Here is a 21693-nt window from a genome sequence, read left to right on the forward strand (position 1 = left end):
CCTCAACAGGGCACACAAAGTACGCCTGCGCCGGAGCTGCGGCATGAAGACAAAAAGAGGACGTGATCGTAAGAAGATGGGAGGCCCCTAACCGGACCGCGACGCCCACCGCAGCGGGACCGCCCCTGGGTGAGTATAATCTAACCTCTTTTTCTCATCTTTCAGGATACATCAGGGGGCTTATCTACAGCATTCCAGAATGCTGTAGATCAGCCTCTGATGCCGGTGGGCTTAGCTCACCTTCCATTTCGGGGGTGACAGGTTCCCTTTAATGCATATTCCCTATTTACATAGTGTCACAGACAAAGAAACCTTCCTTCTGAAAGATGTAGCCTAAACAGCAGTGTTAACTATTTAGCTGCCATGAAACAAGAGTTATGAGACAAGATGGATACAAGGAGTCAATATGGGCTTAGCTCACCTTCCATTTTGGGGGTGACAGGTTCCCTTTAAGCATGTCGAGGTGAGGAGACTTAAAGCTGCAATGTTCCTCTGGGAAATATGCAAATTGTCTCTTCAGAGAGGAAGAGGACTAGAACTCTAGTGCCACCTATTGGAAGTAGCAATCCTAAGGGTACCGTCACACAGTGCCATTTTCATCGCTACGACGGCACGATTTGTGACGTTCTAGTGATATCGTTACGATATCGCTGTGTCTGACACGCTACTGCGATCCGGATCCCCGCTGAGAATCGTACGTCGTAGCAGATCGTTTGAAACTTTCTTTCGTCGTCTAGTGTCCCGCTGTGGCGGCATGATTGCATCGTGTGACACAGGTTGTAGACGATGTGCGCACAGTAACCAACGGCTTCTACATCGCAAATACGTCATGAAATTATCGCTCCAGCGCCGTGTATTGCAACGTGTGACCGCAGTCTACGACGCTGGAGCGATAATCATACGACGCTGCAACGTCACGAATCGTGCCGTCGTAGCGATGAAAATGGCACTGTGTGACGGTACCCTAACAGTCAATGTTGACCCTTGAGATTGTGGTTTGGTTTTTATCCTAAGTCATGGGACAAGGCTCATTAAAGGGTCGACATTGACTGTTAGAATTGCTACTTCCAATAGGCGGCACTAGAGTTCTAGTCCCCTTCCTCTCTGAAGAGACAATTTGTCATTTTGATAAAATTGTTACATAGCAGTAATCGGCAGATCTGGAAGTATAAACTTATTGAGACTTGGGGGAGCACATTTAATCTAGAATTCGACTTTTGAGTGACCATTTAAAATGTGAATTGTGCTCTATTTTATCACATTACAACGGTTTGGAGAATTCACAGTCCACCACATTATTTATACCCGATGTTCTCAGTTCATACAATGTCAATGCATTTTGCTTTAGATTACATGCATAGTTTATACACAAGAATGATAAGATATTCCAAGACCATAAAGACAAAAAGTCAAAAAGTTTATTGTGTCAATGGCTTTGATTTTTGTGTTCTGATTGTTCTGTGAGCCTTGGTTTGTGAAATGGCGACGTGTATGTAAAAAAAATAATAATTAAACAAATGTAAAAATGTAAATGTTTATTTTAAGTTACATTTATGAACAGCTTATAATGCATCCCTTATACAGTGTTTCATTGTAGCCTCTGTTATAAGACATGGTCTTCACTCCTGCTAGCATGGTCCACAGCTACATTGTGTTTCTTCACATTCCCAAATACCTGCAGCTTTACGAGAACCTTTTAAATATATAATTTGCAGTTCTACAGAAGCCATTGGACTTTTTTTTTTATAATTTGTAGTTAAGCACAGTAATTGGTAATGTGCTGTGTGATCCGAACCCATTTGTGGGTGACTTTCCATTCTGAGTCCAGGGTCCTGACCAGTCCCGATCAGAGGTTGTTACTGAATATATCAAGATCCTTGAGGAATGAATGGAGCTTGGAGGGGCGTCCATTTTTTTTTTTGCTTCTTTCAAATTTGTTCTATCCAAGTGGAACATTGTTATGGCATTCCTGTGGAGTTTGCCCAAGTAGGGAAAGTACCCAAGTCAAACATATAATATCCCCAGCTGTTAATGGCCATTGTAATAACAAGAACTCCCAGGATATTCAGCAAAAATCCAGCTTTTGCCTGCAGTGCGGATACAAAGAAAATCATGTGTCATATAAAAGTTCTAAAAGTGTCTTCATGTGTTAGATTGGTTGTAAATTCTATAACAATAAAAAAGCGTCTGATATTAGGGTAATACTTTCTGTTCTGTAGAGATCTGGTGATCATATTATCATCACAGGCAGGATAACAATGAAAGATAATACCTATTTTGAGAAAAGAAGTGATGGTCACAGCTCACCTCCTCCCCCTCCCTGCATAATGACATATGTACATGTTGCAAAGCATACAGAGAAACCGCTCCCATAGAAGTCAATAAGTCAGAGCATGTTTATTGATGCACATGCTCAGTGGAGCTGCTGTAAAGCATCATCCCTAACCACTGTTTAGTGAATTAACGGTCTCCATAGTCATGCATGAATAACAAAATTACAGAATCTTTAACCAGAAAATAAAAACATACTAGATAAAAAAACGTTTAAAATATTTAAAACATAGGTGATAAATTATCTTTAATAGTTTCTGAAACATTCATTTATCTTGACATTTATTAAGATTTCATTAATGTTTCTGTAATTGTCAAACCAAAAATAATACCACAAGCTGCACTATTCCTGGGTCAAAAGTGTTGGTAACCAGATAGACAGATGTGAACATAGCCTAAAATATTCAATATACTGTACATTGTGAGTATTGAAATCTCTCTTATGTATTTGCGCGTCCCCTACAGGCTTCCACTGTCTTAACAATGATTTCCAAAACTACCTAACTACCTATACCCAATTCTATAGACCTGACATGGTACAGATGAATACACAATGTATAGTAACATGTCTAGTGAAGACTGTACGACTCAGAAAGCTTAGGTCCTGCACAATTTAGGAGAGGTGATACCTACCATATCAACAACCTTGAGCTGCCCATATGAAAAAGCGATGGCATTAGGAGGTGTGGCGACTGGTAACATGAAAGCAAGCGAGGCAGAAAGTGTGCATGGAAGCATTATGTATAATGGGTTCAGATGTATTGCCTTTGCCTAAAGAATAAAATGAAGAGAAGTTAAAACGGTAATTGTTTAAATCTTATATTGTTTAAAGGGAAGAAGCAGTAATCATCTCATGTTGCCCTTACCAATGTCAGCATGAAACAGCAAGTTTTTTTTTATTATTATTTTGAATTGCTTATATAGCGCTATCATATCCTGTAGTGCTTTACATTCATTATCATCACTGTCAGCATTGGGGCTCACAATCTACATTCCCTATCAGTAGGTCTTTGGAATGTGGGAGGAAACCGGAGAACCCAGAGGAAACCCACGCAAACACGGGAAGAACATGAAAACTCCTTGCAGATGTTCTCCTTGGTGGGACTTGAACCCAGGACCCCAGCTGCAAAACAACCAAAGAGACACCAAGCTGCCCTATAGGTTCCCCGATCACAAAAAGCTACAGCATGGTTTTACACTAAAGTGCTGTGAAATTTTAGAAAAACATAGACCCCAGATAATTTCTTATGCCAGCACATGCCATAGTCATGCATCATGCAAAGACTAAAGACAAAAGTCTAAAACACGTTTGCTAGTTATGGTTGCTACTGGATTTTTGACCTTTTCATTATTTTTCAATAAAGTGTGTTTTTATCGAAGATCCCGACACTGGAATCACCTTTCTTTTAGTTGATTTGCGAACTCTGCTTCAGGAAAATGGCCGCCGCGATCTCCATCTGCGCACGCGCGGCATCCCGCGGCCATTTTCCTGAAGCCCCGGGCAGCAGAGCGCTCGATCTGCGCACGCGCGGCCACAGGAAGATGGCCGCCCCCACCGATCACCAGGGGAATAGCGCAGATCGCGCTCTTTTCCCTCCCCTGTGCAGTGGATTCTGGACTTGGGCATGCGCACACCACTACGCCACCAACGGAAAACTAAGCAAGATCTGGGGGAAGACACCACGCCCATCTGACCAGACCAGCCTGATTGACAGGCGAAAACGACTACTTTGGTAACGTATTTCGGCAGCATAGGTGGGGAATCGGGGTCCAAAAAATACACTATTGTAATGTATAGCTCAGGCCCTATTTAACAGTATTTTTGTCTCATACGGAAAAAACGGGGTGACAGGTTCCCTTTAAAGAGCTTGGAGCAGCTTACTCCTGTGAACCTATCATCAAGGCTGACGGGTAAAAAGCCAGTCTTAATGATTAGAGCCATAGTTTTAAAAAGAGCCGAATGTAGGGAAGAAAAGCCCTTCTTTTTTTCCCAACTTGTCTTGATAAAAATATTTCCCAGTACTTGTCTTTATGGCAAGAGCTGTTAATAACGCCAACTGGGAAGTGGAGAAGCCAGAGGAGTGGCACCAAGAGGACATTTCTCCTGCTGTTTCTTTTAAAACCATGTTTTTATTGTAATACCACAACATTTATGAGTAAAATATAATTCTAGTGATGGTGTCAGTCGCTGTTTCATGTCAGTGCTTAAGGCAGAATGGATCTGCTGACAGGTTCTTTTTAAAATGACTCCTACAATGCCGGAGGAATAAAATGTACAGAATTTTGAGAACCTGGAACAATATTAATTAAGGACCTTTACATCTTCAATCAGCAATCAGGATGATCAAGCCTGATATTCAGATTCTATATTAACAGTCACCATATCGAAGATAAAGACGTCATCCATATAGTGTTCAGTCCTGAGAAAAAGTAAGTACATTGAATTCTGTGGTTTTACATATCAGGACATAATGAAAAAAAAAAATTGACCATAAGGTCTTAAAATTAGGTAAATACAACCTTAGATTTACAATAAAACATTACAAATTATATCATGTCACTATTTAACAAAAACTAGGCCACGATGCAGAAGCAATGCTTGATAAGTTAAGTACACCCCACAGGGGTCGATAGCTTGCAGAACAACATTTAGCAGCAATAACTTAAAGTAATCATTTTTTGTATGACTTTATCAGTCTCACATTATTCTGCAGGAATTTTGGCACTATTCCGTACAATTTTGCTTAAAGGGGTTGTCCGGGACTTTAACATCGATGGCCTATCCTTAGGACAGGTCATCAATGTCTGATTGTGGGGGGTGACACCTGGCACCCTCGCTGCACAGCTCTGACGACTGTATCATGGTCACAGCTGGGCACTGACATTTTAATTTTTATTTAATATTTACGCACACTATTAATCTATCTTATCAAAGAAATGTGCTTCTTTCTCTTCCATGACTGATGATTTATTCTCAAAATTCTCAGTTCCTGGGTAGAATTTCAGAATTTTACGTTATTGAAATAGGAGATGGCACTTACTGCTGATAAGATTCTAGGTAGGAGGAAGGGTTAGGAGGAAGGTGGGCAAGGGGTGAGGAGTTAGAAGCAGAGCACCTTCCTCCTCTTCCTGCCTTCTCTCTGTCATGGTTGTGGACAGGATTCCCTTTCCTGTCCTCTGAGGGTTAATTTTTCATGGCCTCCTTTTGGTTTGGGGAGGGCTATATTTACCTGCCTTCGTCTGGGGATCCTTGTCAGTGTTACATTCGTTCTTGACTGTGTGTCTGACCCCTGGTGTGCTTGCATACTGTTTCGTCCATTGGCCTTTTAGTGTATGATCCGGTCTGTTTTCTTGTCTGTGCGCTAGCCTAGTAACTCTGTCCTTGTTATCCGTTTCTGCTTCTGACTCTTGGCTTGGTGCTGTCTTCCCGTCTGCCTACCTTGTTTGTACTGCGTCGCTATCTCCGGCTATCTGACCTCTTGCTTCGACCTGACCACTCTTTACGTCTCATCCTTTTATACTACAGTGTCCTCCCGCTTTGACCTCGGCACCCTCAGATTACTCTCCGGCCACCGCCGCCACTCGGCATCTGGCTCCGACTTCGGCCACTCCCCAGGGGTCACGTGTTTCAGATCCTGCACAGCGGCAGGTAAGCTTGCTGCAGCTCCCTGCACACACTCTCGGTCCGTTTGGAACACGTGCGGAGACTCTTGCTGTAAGTCTGCAGCTGGGTTCCTGATACCCTCTACATATAATCATGTTACTGACAACAGTAACTATCATGTTCTATCTCATTTCAAAATGAATGAACAGTCCTGGAAGAGAAATGAAAATATTTCTCTGATAAGGTATATTACAAGATATATTATTATTTCCATGTTCACTATTGATTTATTGAAAAAAAAAATTAAAACAATGCTCAACTTTCTTCAGATCCCACAACAGTATTTCAGGGTTTTGGGTTGGGGTCTTGACATTGATCAGTCCATTGCAACACCATGATTCTTTTCTTTTTCAGCTATTCTTGTGCTGATCATTATCCTGTTTCATGACTCATTTTTAGTGTTTGGATAAATGGCATCACCTTAGACTCAAGAATACTTTTATATACAGGTGAATTCATAGTCCACTTAATGACTGCAAGTTGCCTAGGTCCTCTGGCTGTAAAACAAGCCCAAACCATCATCCCTCCACCACCTTGATTGACAGATGGTGTGAAGTATTTATACTGATATGATGTGCTTGGGCAAACATGTGCAGGTCACTATGGCCCAACATAAACCAGATGTCTTGTTATTTTTCAGATGAAACTATGCAAACTTTAGCCATGCAGCCATGTACTTTTTAGAAAAAAAAGACTTTCTCCCTGCAACCCTTCAAAACAACCCATATTTGTTCATTTTTTATTGCACTGCCATAAGCTTGAATATTTAACATATTAACTGAGTCCTTCAGGGTCTGAGCCTTAGCTCTTGGGTTTTGCACAATTTCTTTCAGTATGGCCTGACTTATGCTACGTTCACATTTGCGGTCAGCGCCGCAGCGTCGGGCGCCGCAGCGGCGCCGCATGCGTCATGCGCCCCTATATTTAACATGGGGGCGCATGGACATGCGTTGTGCTGCGTTTTGCGCCGCATGGCCGCAAGCGTTGGACGCAAGAAACGCATCAAGTTGCATTTTTTTTGCGTCCAACTTTCGGCCAAAAAGGACGCATGCGGCGCAAAACGCAGCGTTTTAGCGTGCGTTTTGCCGCGTTTTTGTTTGCGTTGTGCGCTGCGGCGCCGACGCTGCGGCGCACAACGCAAATGTGAACGTAGCCTAAGGCTGGTTTCACACTTGCGTTTTTGTCTGCATCGTTTTTTGCAAAAAAAACGCATGCGTTTTTCCCCCCTATACTTAACATTGAAAACGCATGCGTTTTTTTGTATGCGTTTGGTCGCGTTTACAAACGCATGCGTTTTTTTTCTGCATGCGTTCATTTTCAAAAATGCAACCTGTAGTATTTTTTTGCGCGTTTTTTTTTTTGCCGCAAAAAAACGCATGCGTTTTTTCGCGGCAAAAAAATGCATTGCTGTCTATGTAAACGCATGCGTTTTTAAGCACATGCGTTTTTTTGCGTTAAAAACGCATGCGTTTTTATAGAAAAAAAACCAGAAAACACACTGAAAAGTCACCCACCACCATCAAGGTGATAAAGGGATCCAAACCCTAACCCTAACCCTACCCCAAACCTCACCCCTAACCGTTTATTGAACATTTTCTGACAGTCATAGTGCCACATATTTCAGTGCCACGTATTTCAATGCCACGTATTTCAATGCCACGTATTTCAGTGCCACGTATTTCAATGCCACGTATTTCAATGCCACGTATTTCAATGCCACGTATTTCAATGCCACGTATTTCAGTGCCACGTATTTAAGTGCCACGTATTTAAGTGCCACGTATTTCAGTGCCACGTATTTAAGTGCCACGTACTATAAATACTATAACTACGTGGTTATACGTGGCACTGAAATATCGTGGCACGTAAATGCGTGGCACTTAAATGCGTGGCACTTAAATACGTGGCACTTATATACGTGGCACTTAAATACGTGGCACTTAAATACGTGGCACTTAAATACGTGGCACTTAAATACGTGGCACTTAAATACGTGGCACTTATATAAGTGGCCACTGATTAGGGTTAGGGGTAGGGTTAGGGGTAGGGTTAGGGGTAGGGTTAGGGTTAGGGTTTTTTGGTTTTTTCTTGTTTTCTTGTGTTTTTCTATAAAAACGCATGCGTCTAAAAAACGCATGCGTTTTACCGCGTTTACATGCGTTTTTTCACACATGCGTTTTTTTAAAAAACGCATGCAGATAAAAACGCAAGTGTGAAACCAGCCTTAGATATGAATTTCCTGGAATGTCCACTCTTGGATTGATTGTCAACTGTCATGAGTGTCTTCCATTTGTGAATAATCTTTCTCAACATAGAATGATCAGCAAACAATTGCTAAAAATAAGCAGTACCTGCTTGCTACGTACCCTATTTATTGCTATAGAAATAGAAATAGTGTACTTGAAGGGAACCTGTTACATCAGATAATGCTATTAACCTGTAGATATTAGTCTAATATGCAGATTAATGGTATTAGAAAGGAGCCTGGTCTCTTTACTGAAAGCTCAGATCCTGGGTGAAAATGAACTTTATGCCTCCCTAGAGTCGCTGGTTTTCAGAAACATAGCTGTGCCGACTTGGCTACAGTGATCGATACAGTATTGTGACCAGCGACTGTGAGTACACTCTGGCACTATGACTGACAGCCGGATGTGTACTGATTGACTGCACTGCAAAATAATAAAGTTAATTTTCTCCTAGGAGCCGTGCTTTTAATACTGCAGTCGGGCACCTTTCTATTGTACAGATTAACTCTATATCTGCAAGTTAATAGCGTAATCTGACATGACAGGTTCCTGTTGTGAATTCCGTTCTCGGACTCCCTACTGCTGCCTGAATATATTTCTTAGTACTGCTAATTCTAGTCCAGCTTGCTATCATGATATTTCCTTGCTAGCTGGAAGCTCTGGGAGTGCAGTGTTGCGCCTCCACACCGTGAGTCGGTGTGGGGGTATTTTTGCATACACTGCGTGGTTTTTGTAGTTTTTTTGTGCTGACCGCATAGTTTCCTTTTCTATCCTCTGACTATTTAGTGAAGTCTGGCCTCCTTTGCTAAAACCTGTTTCATTCCTGTGTTTGTGACTTTCCTCTTAACTCACAGTCAATATATGTGGGGGCTGCCTTTACCTTTGGGGAATTTCTCTGAGGCAAGGTTAGGCTTCTATTTCTATCTTTAGGGGTAGTTAGCTCTTAGGCTGTGAAGAGGCATCTAGGGAGAGTTAGGTATGCTCCACGGCTGTTTCTAGTTTGTGTGATAGGAGTAGGGTTTGCGGTCAGCAGAGTTCCCACTTTCCCAGAGCTTGTTCCGATTGCTAGTTTACTCATCAGGTCATTCCGGGTGCTCCTAACCACCAGGTCCATAACAGGTTCCTAAGTTTTCACACTCTGCTTCTGCATTTTTGCCTATCTTTTGATAAATAACTAATGACAGTATTATTTGTCATGGGTTGTTGATCATCTCAAATTGTACATTTTTTTTATTTATTTCATCCTATTATGTAAAACCATGGAATTCAAAGAGGGTGTACTTATTCTTTTCTCATGACTTGTTATAAGTGAACCCGAACTATAAAGTTTTGGGTTTGTGCCAGACATTTAGTGTACAGTACCAAACCCCGAAAACTGACTTTTTACTGGAGGTCCGGTTTACTCTTTGGTTAGAATGCCAAATAAAGTTTGCTGAAAGGCTGCAGCGCAGCCAATCAACATGCTTATAGGCTTTGGGCACTTAGGGAGCCATCACAGCCATGTCAGGTATTGGCTTTGCTGTGATTGGCAGGCGCACCATGTGATTCAGCCCGCCACCATTCTGCTTAGCATAAGGACAGGTTGCAGCTGGAATAAAGCAGAGTGTTAGGTTCTACGTGTGCACACTCTGTAAAAAATCCTCTGTATGTGTTGTCTGTATCTGTGTCTGCGAGGGTACTGTGCGTCAAAACAAATTGGTCTACGCTGCACCCGTGTCTGTGGGAGTATTGTGCCTTTAAGCCACTTTGTTTTTACTCTGCACCCATGTCAGTGCGAGTAGTGTGCCTAAAACACATTTTTCTACTCTGCACCCATGTCTCTGGGAGTAGTGTGCCTAAAACAAATTTTTCTACACTGCACCCATGTTTGTGGGAGTAGGGTGCCTTTAAGCCACTTTTTCCCTCTGCATTTGTGTCTGTGGGAATCTTGTGTGAAAAAACTAATGTTTCTACTCTGCACCCATGTTTGTGGGATTAGGGTACCTTTAAGCCACTTTTTTTTTTACTCTTGACGTTTGGTGGATGGGCTCACAATTTTTGGCCAAATCTTGTGCTAAGCATCTCATGTGTTTTTTCATAGATTTCACAAGCCATTATGCTATTCACATTTCATGTATCGCACATTTCCTTGCTTTAGCACAGTAAAATTGAGTGCAGCCATTTATCTATTTGCTATATGTCTTTTTTGGTTATGCACCAGTTCAGACTAGATTGCTGTTCATACAAAAGGTAATTGACCAACAGCACTCAGGTGTTCACGGTGCACGCTCCACAGTCCATGAATCCAATTGGACCAATACTCACAGAAATACTGAAGGAAGGAGCAGCATCCGTATCCAGGTGAAAAAATAAAGTCTTTATTCTGCCATTACAAGATGCAACGTTTCGGCCGTCTTAAATAGTGTAGAGCCCAAATCTGGGCCAATCACCACATAAGGGCGGCCTTTAATACATATATCAAATAACACACAATATGTACATATATTAAAAATCAGTATCATAGCTGCAGTTCAACGTACCAAAAATCCAGATGTTATATAAAAACTAAACAAAATACATAAGAATGAAGCTAAAAAAGACATCACACAGAGTGGAATCCACCAATCGCCTCTTTGCTACATGGTTGTCATAGTAATCACCATTTTATATGTATAAAAGCTGTCCAATCATCATTGCCGATAATGTGCGCGCCACACTAACCTCACAATACCCATTCCTGGAGTCCATCAGTTACAGGACGCCGGCGCACGCGCACAGGGACACCCACGTCACCGGTCACATGACCGCAACGTCGGTGAAAACCTCTGCGCATGCGCACAGCAGCAAGGAGCCGGACACTCACATCCAAGACACCTTATCCCTGATGCAGGCACGCATGAGGCAGGGAGGCGCTGGAGCAGAACGCACCCAGCCACACCCCCTGTCACTCACCGGCCGCGCTGGGCCCGTGTTCTCGGGGAGAGAAAAAAAGGACCAGCCATATCCATGGCTACTAAACCATAGAATGGGTAATGGTGTAAAAATGAGAATAAATATAGAGATACAGCCGCACAGCGATTTGGCAGGCAAGGAGGAAGGAGGAAATAGGAGGAGATACAGCATGAAGCTCATCATGGTCAGACAGTGGACCTAATCCACATATACATATCCCTTGTATCCTCCTGATGTCCCTGGGTGTCAAATCCCGTAGTTGACTAAAAACAAGAAAAAGAAAAAAAGAAAGAAAGAAAAAATAGATTGCTGTTCAGTCAGTTTTCTTATATTGCCTAGATTATTGCCACTACTAATTACTGGGTGGCCACCCTGCTGGATTTCTACTACAAGGACAACGTACCATCATTACTTCCATCAAAGGAGCGGGATCGCTAAATGCGTGAATACAAGCGCACCCTGGTAGAGGCACTACTGACGGTGTTCCCACCTGACAGCAGGGGCTCCCTGGAAGAACAAGGCAAAGAAGGAGCAAGTCACCAACACAGCTGAGGCACCGTCACCACCTCGGAAGGCAGGATTAGCATGGTCGCAATGTGGCAAAACTTTCTCAGCATGCCACAACATCCGGCACCAACATCTAATACGTTCACATGTCTCCACGTACTAACTGATGAGTATGCTCCATTTAACTTCTGGATTTACAAATTGGACACAAGACCTGAGCTTGCCCTTTATGCATTGAAGGTGCTGGCCTGCCTTATGGCAAGTGTACTGTCGGAATGTGTGTTTAGTACGGCAGGGGGCATGATCACAGACAGGCACATCTGCTTGCCCACAGCTAATGTAGGGTAGCTAACATTCATTAAAATGAACCATGGGACTTGTCCATAGCTTTGGCTGACAAGACAACTATGTCAGCCACACCCAGCCAATGTTCAACTCAATTGGCCATTCATTTAATTTTGGGGGCCTCCCCAAATAAGAAAAAAGAAAAAACAATATATATGTGTGGCCAGTACGAAACACTAGCACATGACTTATTTCTTCCAAAGACATTATTAAGGACTAGGGGGCACTCATTACGGATGGAAGAAAGGCGATTCTAGCAGCTAAATAGGAAAAGGTTCTTTACAATTAGAGAAGTCAGACTGTGGAATGCCGACCACAAGAGGTAGTAATGGCAGATACTATGACAGTAGTGTTGAGCGATACCGTCCGATACTTGAAAGTATCGGTATCGGAAAGTATCGGCCGATACCGGCAAAGTATCGGATCTGATCCGATACCGATACCCGATACCAATACAAGTGAATGGGACTCAAGTATTGGAAGGTATCCCTGATGGTTCCCAGGGTCTGAAGGAGAGGAAACTCTCCTTCAGGCCCTGGGATCCATATTAATGTGTAAAATAAAGAATTAAACTAAAAAATATTGATATACTCACCTCTCCGACGCAGCCTGGACATCACCGCTGTGAACCGGCAGCCTTCTTTGCTTAAAATGAGCACGTTTATGGCCTTCCATGACGTCACAGCTTCTGATTGGTCGCGTGCCGCTCATGTGACCGCCACGCGACCAATCACAAGCCGTGACGTAATTCTCAGATCCTAAATTCCTAGAATTAGGAATTTAGGACCTGAGAATTACATCACGGCTTGTGATTGGTCGCGTGGCGGTCACATGAGCGGCACGCGACCAATCAGAAACCGTGACGTCATGGAAGGCCATAAACGCGCTCATTTTAAGCAAAGAAGGCTGCCGGTTACCAGCGGTGATGTCCAGGGGCCTCCGGACAGGTGAGTATATCAATATTTTTTATTTTAATTCTTTATTTTACACATTAATGTTGTTTCGATACCGATTCCCGATACCACAAAAGTATCGGATCTCGGTATCGGAATTATAATACCGCAAGTATCGGCCGATACCCGATACTTGCGGTATCGAAATGCTCAACACTATATGACAGCTTTTAAAAAAGAGCTGGATTATTTCCTCAATATACATAACATTGTGGGTTATAGTTAAATTAGTGACGAAATGTACAATTGGTGTAGGAAGGTTGAACTTGATGTACCTAGGTCTTTTTTCAACCTATGTGACTATGTAACAAAAAAAGAAAAGCCAAAACTAAAAACACAAAAACAGTGTTGGATACATCCTCCTCTGCCTCTTCAACCTACACTGCCACATCCACCTCCACCTCCTTCACTTGGACTTCTGTCTCCTGGTTCTAGATTATTATTTTTTTTATTTCTATGTTCATTTTAAGTCAGTTCCCTAAATAAAAAATAAAAAAAAAATCAAAACCAAAAAAATACACAAAAACAGTGTTGGATATCTTCTCTCTTGCCTCTTACACCTACACTACCATGTCTACCTCCACCCACTGTTCCTCCTCCTCTACTTGGACCTCTGCCTCGTGGCTCCAGATTGTTATGTTCTTTTAACCCCTTAACGACCGCCAATACGTCTTTTAACGGCGGCAGTTAAGGGTACTTAAACCACAGCGCCATTAATTAACGGCGCTGTGGAAAAAGTGAATAGTGCCCCCCAGAGTCGGATTTTCTCTGGGGTCTCGGTTACCGGGGGTAGCCGAGACCCCAGAGAACATGATTCGGGGTTTTTTCCGACCCCCGGGTTGCGATCGCCGGTAATTAACCGTTTACTGGCAGCGCAAAAAAAAAAAGCGATTTCCCATTTAATTTCTCTGTCCTCTGATGTGATCGCACATCAGAGGACAGAGAAATGGGGTCCCCGATCACCCCCCGATACTCACCTGTCTCCCCCGGTGCTCCTTGTGGCTCCCGATGGGCGCCGCCATCTTCTTCCGCCCAAAAAATGGCGGGCGCATGCGCAGTGCGCTCGCCGGCCGGCACCCGGAAGATCTTTGGGGTCTTGGCTGCCGGGGGTAGCCAAGACCCCAAATAACATGATTGGGGTCGGTTTTTACCGACCCCTGTTTTGCGATCGCCGGTAATTAACTGTTTACCGGCGACCACAAGAAAAAAAAAAAAAAGCGATGTGTAATTCTCTGTCCTCTGATGTGATCGCACATCAGAGGACAGAGAAATAGGGGGATTCGGAGACCCTGTTATACTTACCGGTGTCCCTGGGTCCTCCTGTGTCCCCTCCTGGCCGCTGGCTTCTTCCTCCAGTAAGAAAATGGCGGGCACATGCGCAGTGCGCCCGCCATGATCTGCCGGCCGGCAGCTAGAGGAGTTGGGGCTAAATTTAGGGTTAGGGTTGGGGCTAAAGTTAGGGTTAGGGTTGGGGCTAAATTTAGGGTTAGGGTTAGGGTTGGGGCTAAATTTAGGGTTAGGGTTAGGGTTGGGGTTAAATTTAGGGTTAGGGTGGGGCTAAAAATAGGGCTAGGATTAGGGTTGGGGCTAAAGTTAGGGCTAGGGTTAGGATTAGGGTTGGGGCTAAATTAAGGGTTAGGGTTGGGGCTAAAGTTAGGGTTAGGGTTGGGGCTAAAGTTAGGGCTAGGGTTGGGGCTAAAGTTAGGGCTAGGGTTGCGGCTAAAGTTAGGATTAGGGTTAGGGTTTGGATTAGGGTTGCCATTAGGGTTACGTTTGGGATTAGGGTTAGGTTTGGGATTAGGGTTAAGGTTAGGGTTGGGATTAGTTAGGGGTGCATTGGGATTAGGGTTAGGTTTGAGGTTAGGGTTGAGATTAGGATTAGGGGTGTGTTGGATTTAGGATTCTGATTAGGGTTATGGTTGTTTTGGGGTTAGGGTTGTGATTATCATTAGGGTTGTGATTAGGATTATGGATCGGGTTGGGATTAGGGTTAGGGGTGAGTTGGGGTTAGGGTTGGAGTTAGAATTGGGGGGTTTCCACTGTTTAGGTACATCAGGAGGTCTCTAAACGCAACAGCCAATTTTGCGCTCAAAAAGTCAAATGGTGCTCCCTCCCTTCTGAGCTCTGCCGTGCGCCCAAACAGTGGTTTACCCCCACATATGGGGCATCAGCGTACTCGGGATAAATTGGACAACAACTTTTGGGGTCCAATTTCTCCTGTTACCCTTGTGAAAATAAAAACTTGGGGGCTAAAAAATCTTTTTTGTGGAAAAAAAAATCTTTTTTATTTTCATGACTCTGCATTATAAACTTCTGTGAAGCACTTGGGCATTTAAAGTTCTCACCACACATCTAGATAAGTTCCTTGGGGGGTCTAGTTTCCAAAATGGGGTCACTTGTGGGGGGTTTCTACTGTTTAGGTGCATCATGGGCTCAGCAAATGCAACATAGCGCCCGCAGACCATTCTATCAAAGTCTGCATTCCAAAACGGCGCTCCTTCCCTTCCGAGCTCTGCCATGCACCCAAACAGTGGTCCCCCCACACATGGGGTATCAGTGTACTCAGGACAAATTGGACAACAACTTTTGGGGTCCAATTTCTCTTGTTATCCTTGTGAAAGTAAAAATTTGGGAGTGAAAATATCATTTTTGTGGAAAAAATGATTTTTTTTATTTTCATGGCTCTACATTGTAAACTTCTGTGAAGCAGTTGGGGGTTCATAGTGCTCACCACTCATCTAGATAAGCTCTTTGGGGGGGTCTAGTTTCCAAAATGGGGTCACTTGTGGGGGGCTTCTACTGTTTAGGTACATCAGGAGCTCTGCAAATGCAACATGACGCCCGCAGACTATCCCATCAAAGTCTGCATTCCAAGCGGCGCTCCTTCCCTTCCGAGCCCCAATGGGTGCCCAAACAGTGCCCCCCCACATATGGGGTATCAGCGTACTCAGGGCAAACTGGTCAACAGATTTTGGGGTCCAATGTCTCCTGTTACCCTTGTCAAAATAAAAAATTGCAGGCTAAAAAATCATTTTTGAGGGAAAAAAAAGGATTTTTTATTTTCACGACTCTACGTTATAAATTTCTGTGAAGCACTTGTGGGTTTAAAGTGCTCACCACACATCTAGATAAGTTCCTTAAGGGGTCTAGTTTCCAAAATAAAAATTTGGAGGCAAGAAGATCATTTTTGTAGAAAAAATTTGATTTTTTATTTTCACGGCTCTACGTTATAAACTTCCGTGAAGCACCTGGGGGTTTAAAGTGCTCACCACACATCTAGATAAGTTCCTTAAGGGGTCTAGTTTCCAAAATGGTGTCACCTGTGGGGGTTTCCACTGTTTAGGCACATCAGGGGTCTCCAAACGCGACATGGTGTCCGATCTCAATTCCAGCCAATTCTGCATTGAAAAAGTAAAACGGCACTCCTTCTCTTCCAAGCTCTGCAGTGCGCCCAAACAGTGGTTTACCGCCACATATGGGGTATCGACGTACTCAGGAGAAATTGCACAACAACTTTTGTTGTCTAATTTCTCCTGTTACCCTTTTGAAAATAAAAATTTGGAGGCAAAAAGATCATTTTTGTAGAAAAAATGCGAATTTTTATTTTCACGGCTCTATGTTATAAACTTCTGTGAAGCACCTGGGGGTTTAAAGTGCTCACCACACATCTAGTTAAGTTCCTTAAGGGGTCTAGTTTCCAAAATGGTGTCACTTGTGGGGGGTTTCCACTGTTTAGGCACATCAGAGGCTCTCCAAACGCGACATGGCGTCCGATCTCAATTCCAGCCAATTCTACATTGAAAAAGTAAAACGGCACTCCTTCTCTTCCAAGCTCTGCGATGCGCCCAAACAGTGGTTTACCCCCACATATGGGGTATCGACGTACTCAGGAGAAATTGCACAACAACTTTTGTGGTCTAATTTCTCCTGTTACCCTTGTGAAAATAAGAATTTGTGGGCGAAAAGATCATTTTTGTTTAAACAAATGCGATTTTTTATTTTCACGGCTCTACTTTATAAACTTCTGTGAAGCACTTGGGAGCTCAAAGTGCTCACCACACATCTAGTTACGTTCCTTAAGGGGTCTAGTTTCCAAAATGGTGTCACTTGTGGAGCGTTTCCACTGTTTAGGCACATCAGGGGCTCTCTAAACGGGACATGGCATCCGATCTCAATTTCAGCCAAATCTGCATTGAAAAAGTCAAACGGCACTCCTTCTCTTCCAAGCTCTGCGGTGCGCCCAAACAGTGGTTTACCCCCACATATGGGGTATCAGCGTATTCAGGAGAAATTTCACAACAAAATTTATGGTTAAATTTCTGTTTTTACACTAGTGAAAATAAAAAAAATGGTTCTGAAGAAAAATGTTTGCAAAAAAAGTTAAATGTTCATTTTTTCCTTCCACATTGATTCAGTTCCTGTGAAGCAAGTAAAGGGTTAATAAACTTTTTGAATGTGGTTTTGAGCACCTTAAGGGGTGCAGTTTTTAGAATGGTGTCACACTTGGTTATTTTCTATCATATAGACCCCTCAAAATGACTTCAAATGTGATGTGGTCCCTAAAAAAAAATGGTGTTGTGAAAATGAGAAATTGCTGGTCAACTTTTAACCCTTATAACTCCCTAACAAAAAAATAATTTGTTTCCAAAATTGTGCTGATGTAAAGTAGACATGTGGGAAATGTTATTTATTAACTATTTTTTGTGACATATCTCTCTGATTTAAGGGCATAAAAATACAAGATTTGAAAATTGCAAAATTTTAAATTTTTTTGCCATATTTCCGTTTTTTTCATAAATATTTGCAAGTAATGTCAAATAAATGTTACCACTAACATGAAGTACAGTATGTCACGAAAAAACATTTTCAGAATCAGCAGGATCCGTTGAAGCGTTCCAGAGTTATAACCTCATAAAGTGACAGTGGTCAGAATTGTAAAAATTGGCTCGGTGATTAAGTACCAAATTGGCTCTGTCACTAAGTGGTTAAGTCACTTTGCGAAACCCCACTCCCCAAAAAAACAAGCAAAAAAAAAAAACCAGTGTTGGATACCTCTTCCCCTGCCTCTTCTACCTACACTGACATGTCCACCTCATCCTTCACTTGGACCTTCGCCTCCTAGTACAAGATTAGTAATTTTTCGTTTTCTTTATTCTATGTTCTTTTAAGTCATTTTCTTAGCCACATTCTTTGCAGGACAATTGTCCTACTCTTACCGACATTTAGCTTCCTTTTGCAGCCCGCTAGCCCTTACTATGACATTTTTACAGCAATTTTGAAGCACCAAAGTTTGTGTCCCTATTGACGTTTATTGGATTCAAGTTTGGGGTCAAGTTCAGATACCGAACCAAACTTTGAAGTACAGTTCGTCTGAACCCGACAAACCCGAACATCAATCATACTCATGACTGTATAAAATGCTGTTTCAGTCTCATTTTGGATAAACCCATTTTGTTCTCCTGATGAAGAGGTGATAACAGAATTTTGTTGCTGGGACTTCCAGTGATAACCTGTAACATTGGTGAGTGGGTGAGGGAAACTGTCAGGTATTGTATTACTATAGTATTATGAATCATCTGTTCATGCTCTTTTTGACTGTTGCTAAAAACCGAATGACGCACATTACACTCATCTTGGTGACAAGTTGTGAATGAACACTATACCCAGACCAATTATATGTCAAGCTACATAGTAAAAAATGATATATTATACTACAATGATGTATATAGCCTTAAAAATGTGTTGATATAATTAAATAAAATGCATTTAGAAGTTTTTGAGCTCAATTACAATGTTTTTACAAATGGCTTTCAATATTAATAGTACACCTATGCAATAAGCCTTTTGCAGGATGCGTTTTTGAACAAGTAGTTCACTCAGATACAAGGTCAGAAGACTATGTTTTACCATCTGAATTGGAGGAGCGTATTAGAGAAGACTGCTTAGGATATCTCCTGCTTCTACATGGTCCATTGTTAATAAAGATATTTGTGCTAAATTACTTAAGATACCAATCTCCTGATTTTGGGGGTCTGATTGATGTACCTTTGCTAATTGTTGATAATGAAATGGCAATAAGAAAGGGCTGTGCCACCTTATTTGTACACACAACTTTTTACTAGCAGCTTTAAGGACAGTCATTGACTACAATAGTTGTCTTAATAAGTAATATTATTCTGAAAGGTGACGGGTTATCGTTAATATTTTCATACATATCTACTTACCATGGACGCCAGAATGGGTAAGAAAAGCGTTGTTGTGGCCACATTACTGGTACATTCAGTAAAGGTAGCAACGAGCAAGCACAAGACCAATGCAATGGCTACCGGGGGGATACTCTGCAGTGGTGTCAACTTATCTCCGAGCCAAGTGGATAATCCTGAATCCTAGAAGATAAAAAATAGTTTTAGGATATAGATCATTTGTGCTCATTATCTTTTATGGGCCTGAACCTGAATTAAACTACAGGCTACTCTCTGATGATAACACATGCCCTTTATCTGCAAAATGGGCATTTACACTGCAAGATAACGGTGAACGAGTGTTGTTAAAAACACTTGTTTCACGATTATCTTGCTGTGTACACAGGATGCTGATCACCCGATGAATGAGCAAAACGTGTTCATCAGGTGAAATGATATTTTACGTAATATAAAAGATCATTCTTCACAATGGTACATCATCCTGTGTAAACCGAAGTCGCATTGCCAAGAGCAATTGCAGCCTATGAAGACTGACTTGAGTGATCTAATATAGCTCAGCGCACATCACTCGCTTTGGTTTACCTGTGTAAACAGGCAATCAAAACAACTGCCAATCAGTAAACATTCACCGAGCGGCGGTTTTATCGTTCCACCATTCAGTCTAAGACCTTTAAAGTAAGCCTGAAACCAGCCGATTCTCTGGAAATTTGGAATTTAGGAATCTAGCTATGCAGTACGTCAGAGTTCAGGAGTCCGGGGAATCGTCTACAATGCAGAGCACGGACCATTGCATGCTTACTGACAGAAGTTCACATATAATACTTGTTGGAATCTGTGTCTTTTCAGCTATCCACAAATTATAGTAGTTAAGAGTTCTTTTTAATGGTGTCAGATCGTTGTGAGGGTGTGGCTAATTTTTCTTGTAATTAGGGAAATTGAAGGATAAACATTCTTGCTGGTCATGTGTCTGGAGGTCCATGCCATAATACCTGGTGGCTTCAAGCAATGAATTGGTTAATGTCGGCATTCAATGGGGTCAAGCGCAGGATAGAGTTCATGTACAGTAAGTATACCTGGTCTTTTAGGGAAGTGGAGGGATTAAACACAACATCTGTAGTTGTCTGGGACAGGAAAGAGGATCAATGTAAGTATTCATGACAGTTTAGAGGTTAACAAACCTGGTGTCTGGTGGATTACACACCTCTACAGGCTCCAGCAATTCACCTTCCTATTACTTTTCTGCAGTGTACAGTCAACAGAGGTCAAAGCCAAGAGGAATAGAGTGGATTCTGATTCAGTGATTGAAGAACTGCAGGGTTTGGTCTGTGTTCAACAAAGGAAAGTAGGAGGAGAGCTAACTGAGCAGCAGCAGATACATTTTTAATACTCTCAGGGTCTTCTTGGTAATGGAAGGTTGTTCAGTTATGGATTGAGTGGCAACCTCAAGCCGTACTACTGGCATGTATTTTTAGCTAATATATCCATTTTATTGTTGACACAGGTGTACAATAAATGTAACACTGGGGCACATTGATGCATATTTGTTTTTGTTCTCACTGTTTGGGAAATATGACAAGGAGAACAATATTGATCATTCATAGTTACGAACATTGGCGCTGGTAATTAAAGACACACCCATTTATGGATGGGGTTTGTGTAAGCCCCACCTCCTTTTGATCCAAAACTTTCCAAATTTATTTCTGAAATATATTATTACAAAAAAGCTTTTGCGGTGTCAGAAAAGTACATCTGCATCATGTATGAAGGACTTAACTATTCATCCATGAGGGGCATAAAGTAGTAATTTGGCTCCTTCCTAGAGTGAATGTTCCATCTAAATACTGAAGATTTCAAATTAACCTCCTAATATATTTTCATAGGTGGTCACATCTCTTTTGTTCTCAATATCCTCAACAAAGATGAAGAAAATTAGATAATTGAATCATTGATAAAGGAGATAGTTCATCATAATGTGCTGGTCTAAGTAGTTATGCCATTTCATTCAACAGCAGGATAAAAGCATAGCTGATGCCATTATGAGAGAACAGACTCCATATTGACTCCTTGTATCATCTTGACTCATAACTCTTGTTTCATGGCAGCCAAATAGTTAACACTGCTGTTTCAGCTACATCTTTTGGAAGGAAGGTTTCTTAGTCTGTGACACTATTTAAACTGGAGCTATGCATTAATAAACCAGAAATCCTGCAAGTGCCCTATGCTCATGTTGTGCTGGATTGATTTATCAAGATCTTGAAACATAATGTACTTAAATATATTTGGAGTTCATACGGCATAGAAGAGAGTGGTTTTCGCTCACAGGAATTTTGGCGCTCAAACAGGGACCAGACGAGCATTGCACCATTTGGATCTTGAATGAGAAGGAACTTTGCAGCAAAAGTGAATCTAAAAAGCTGCAGCTTAAGTTATAAAGCTTATACTTATATTTTGGCTTCACTTTTACTGTGAGATTGGCCCTATTCCATTCCAGGTGACTTATTTTACATTAACTA

The 21693-nt window shown here is 42.0% G+C and overlaps 1 protein-coding gene across 1 annotated transcript in view; it reads right to left on the minus strand.

The window, feature by feature from the left end:
- Window positions 1–1520: 1520 nt before the first annotated feature.
- LOC143815283 (solute carrier family 13 member 2-like) overlaps window positions 1521–21693 on the minus strand; it is a 176665-nt gene continuing 156492 nt past the window's right edge. Inside the window, exons 10-12 of the mRNA XM_077294370.1 lie at window positions 19202–19363; window positions 2965–3102; window positions 1521–2087 (exon numbers count right to left, since the gene is read on the minus strand). Of these exons, the coding sequence (XP_077150485.1) occupies window positions 1959–2087; window positions 2965–3102; window positions 19202–19363 (429 nt within the window). The 3' untranslated portion in view covers window positions 1521–1958. The remainder of the gene's footprint in view (window positions 2088–2964; window positions 3103–19201; window positions 19364–21693) is intronic.

The sequence above is a fragment of the Ranitomeya variabilis genome, chromosome 3 (genome assembly GCF_051348905.1).
Source record: "Ranitomeya variabilis isolate aRanVar5 chromosome 3, aRanVar5.hap1, whole genome shotgun sequence".
NCBI lineage: Eukaryota > Metazoa > Chordata > Amphibia > Anura > Dendrobatidae > Ranitomeya > Ranitomeya variabilis.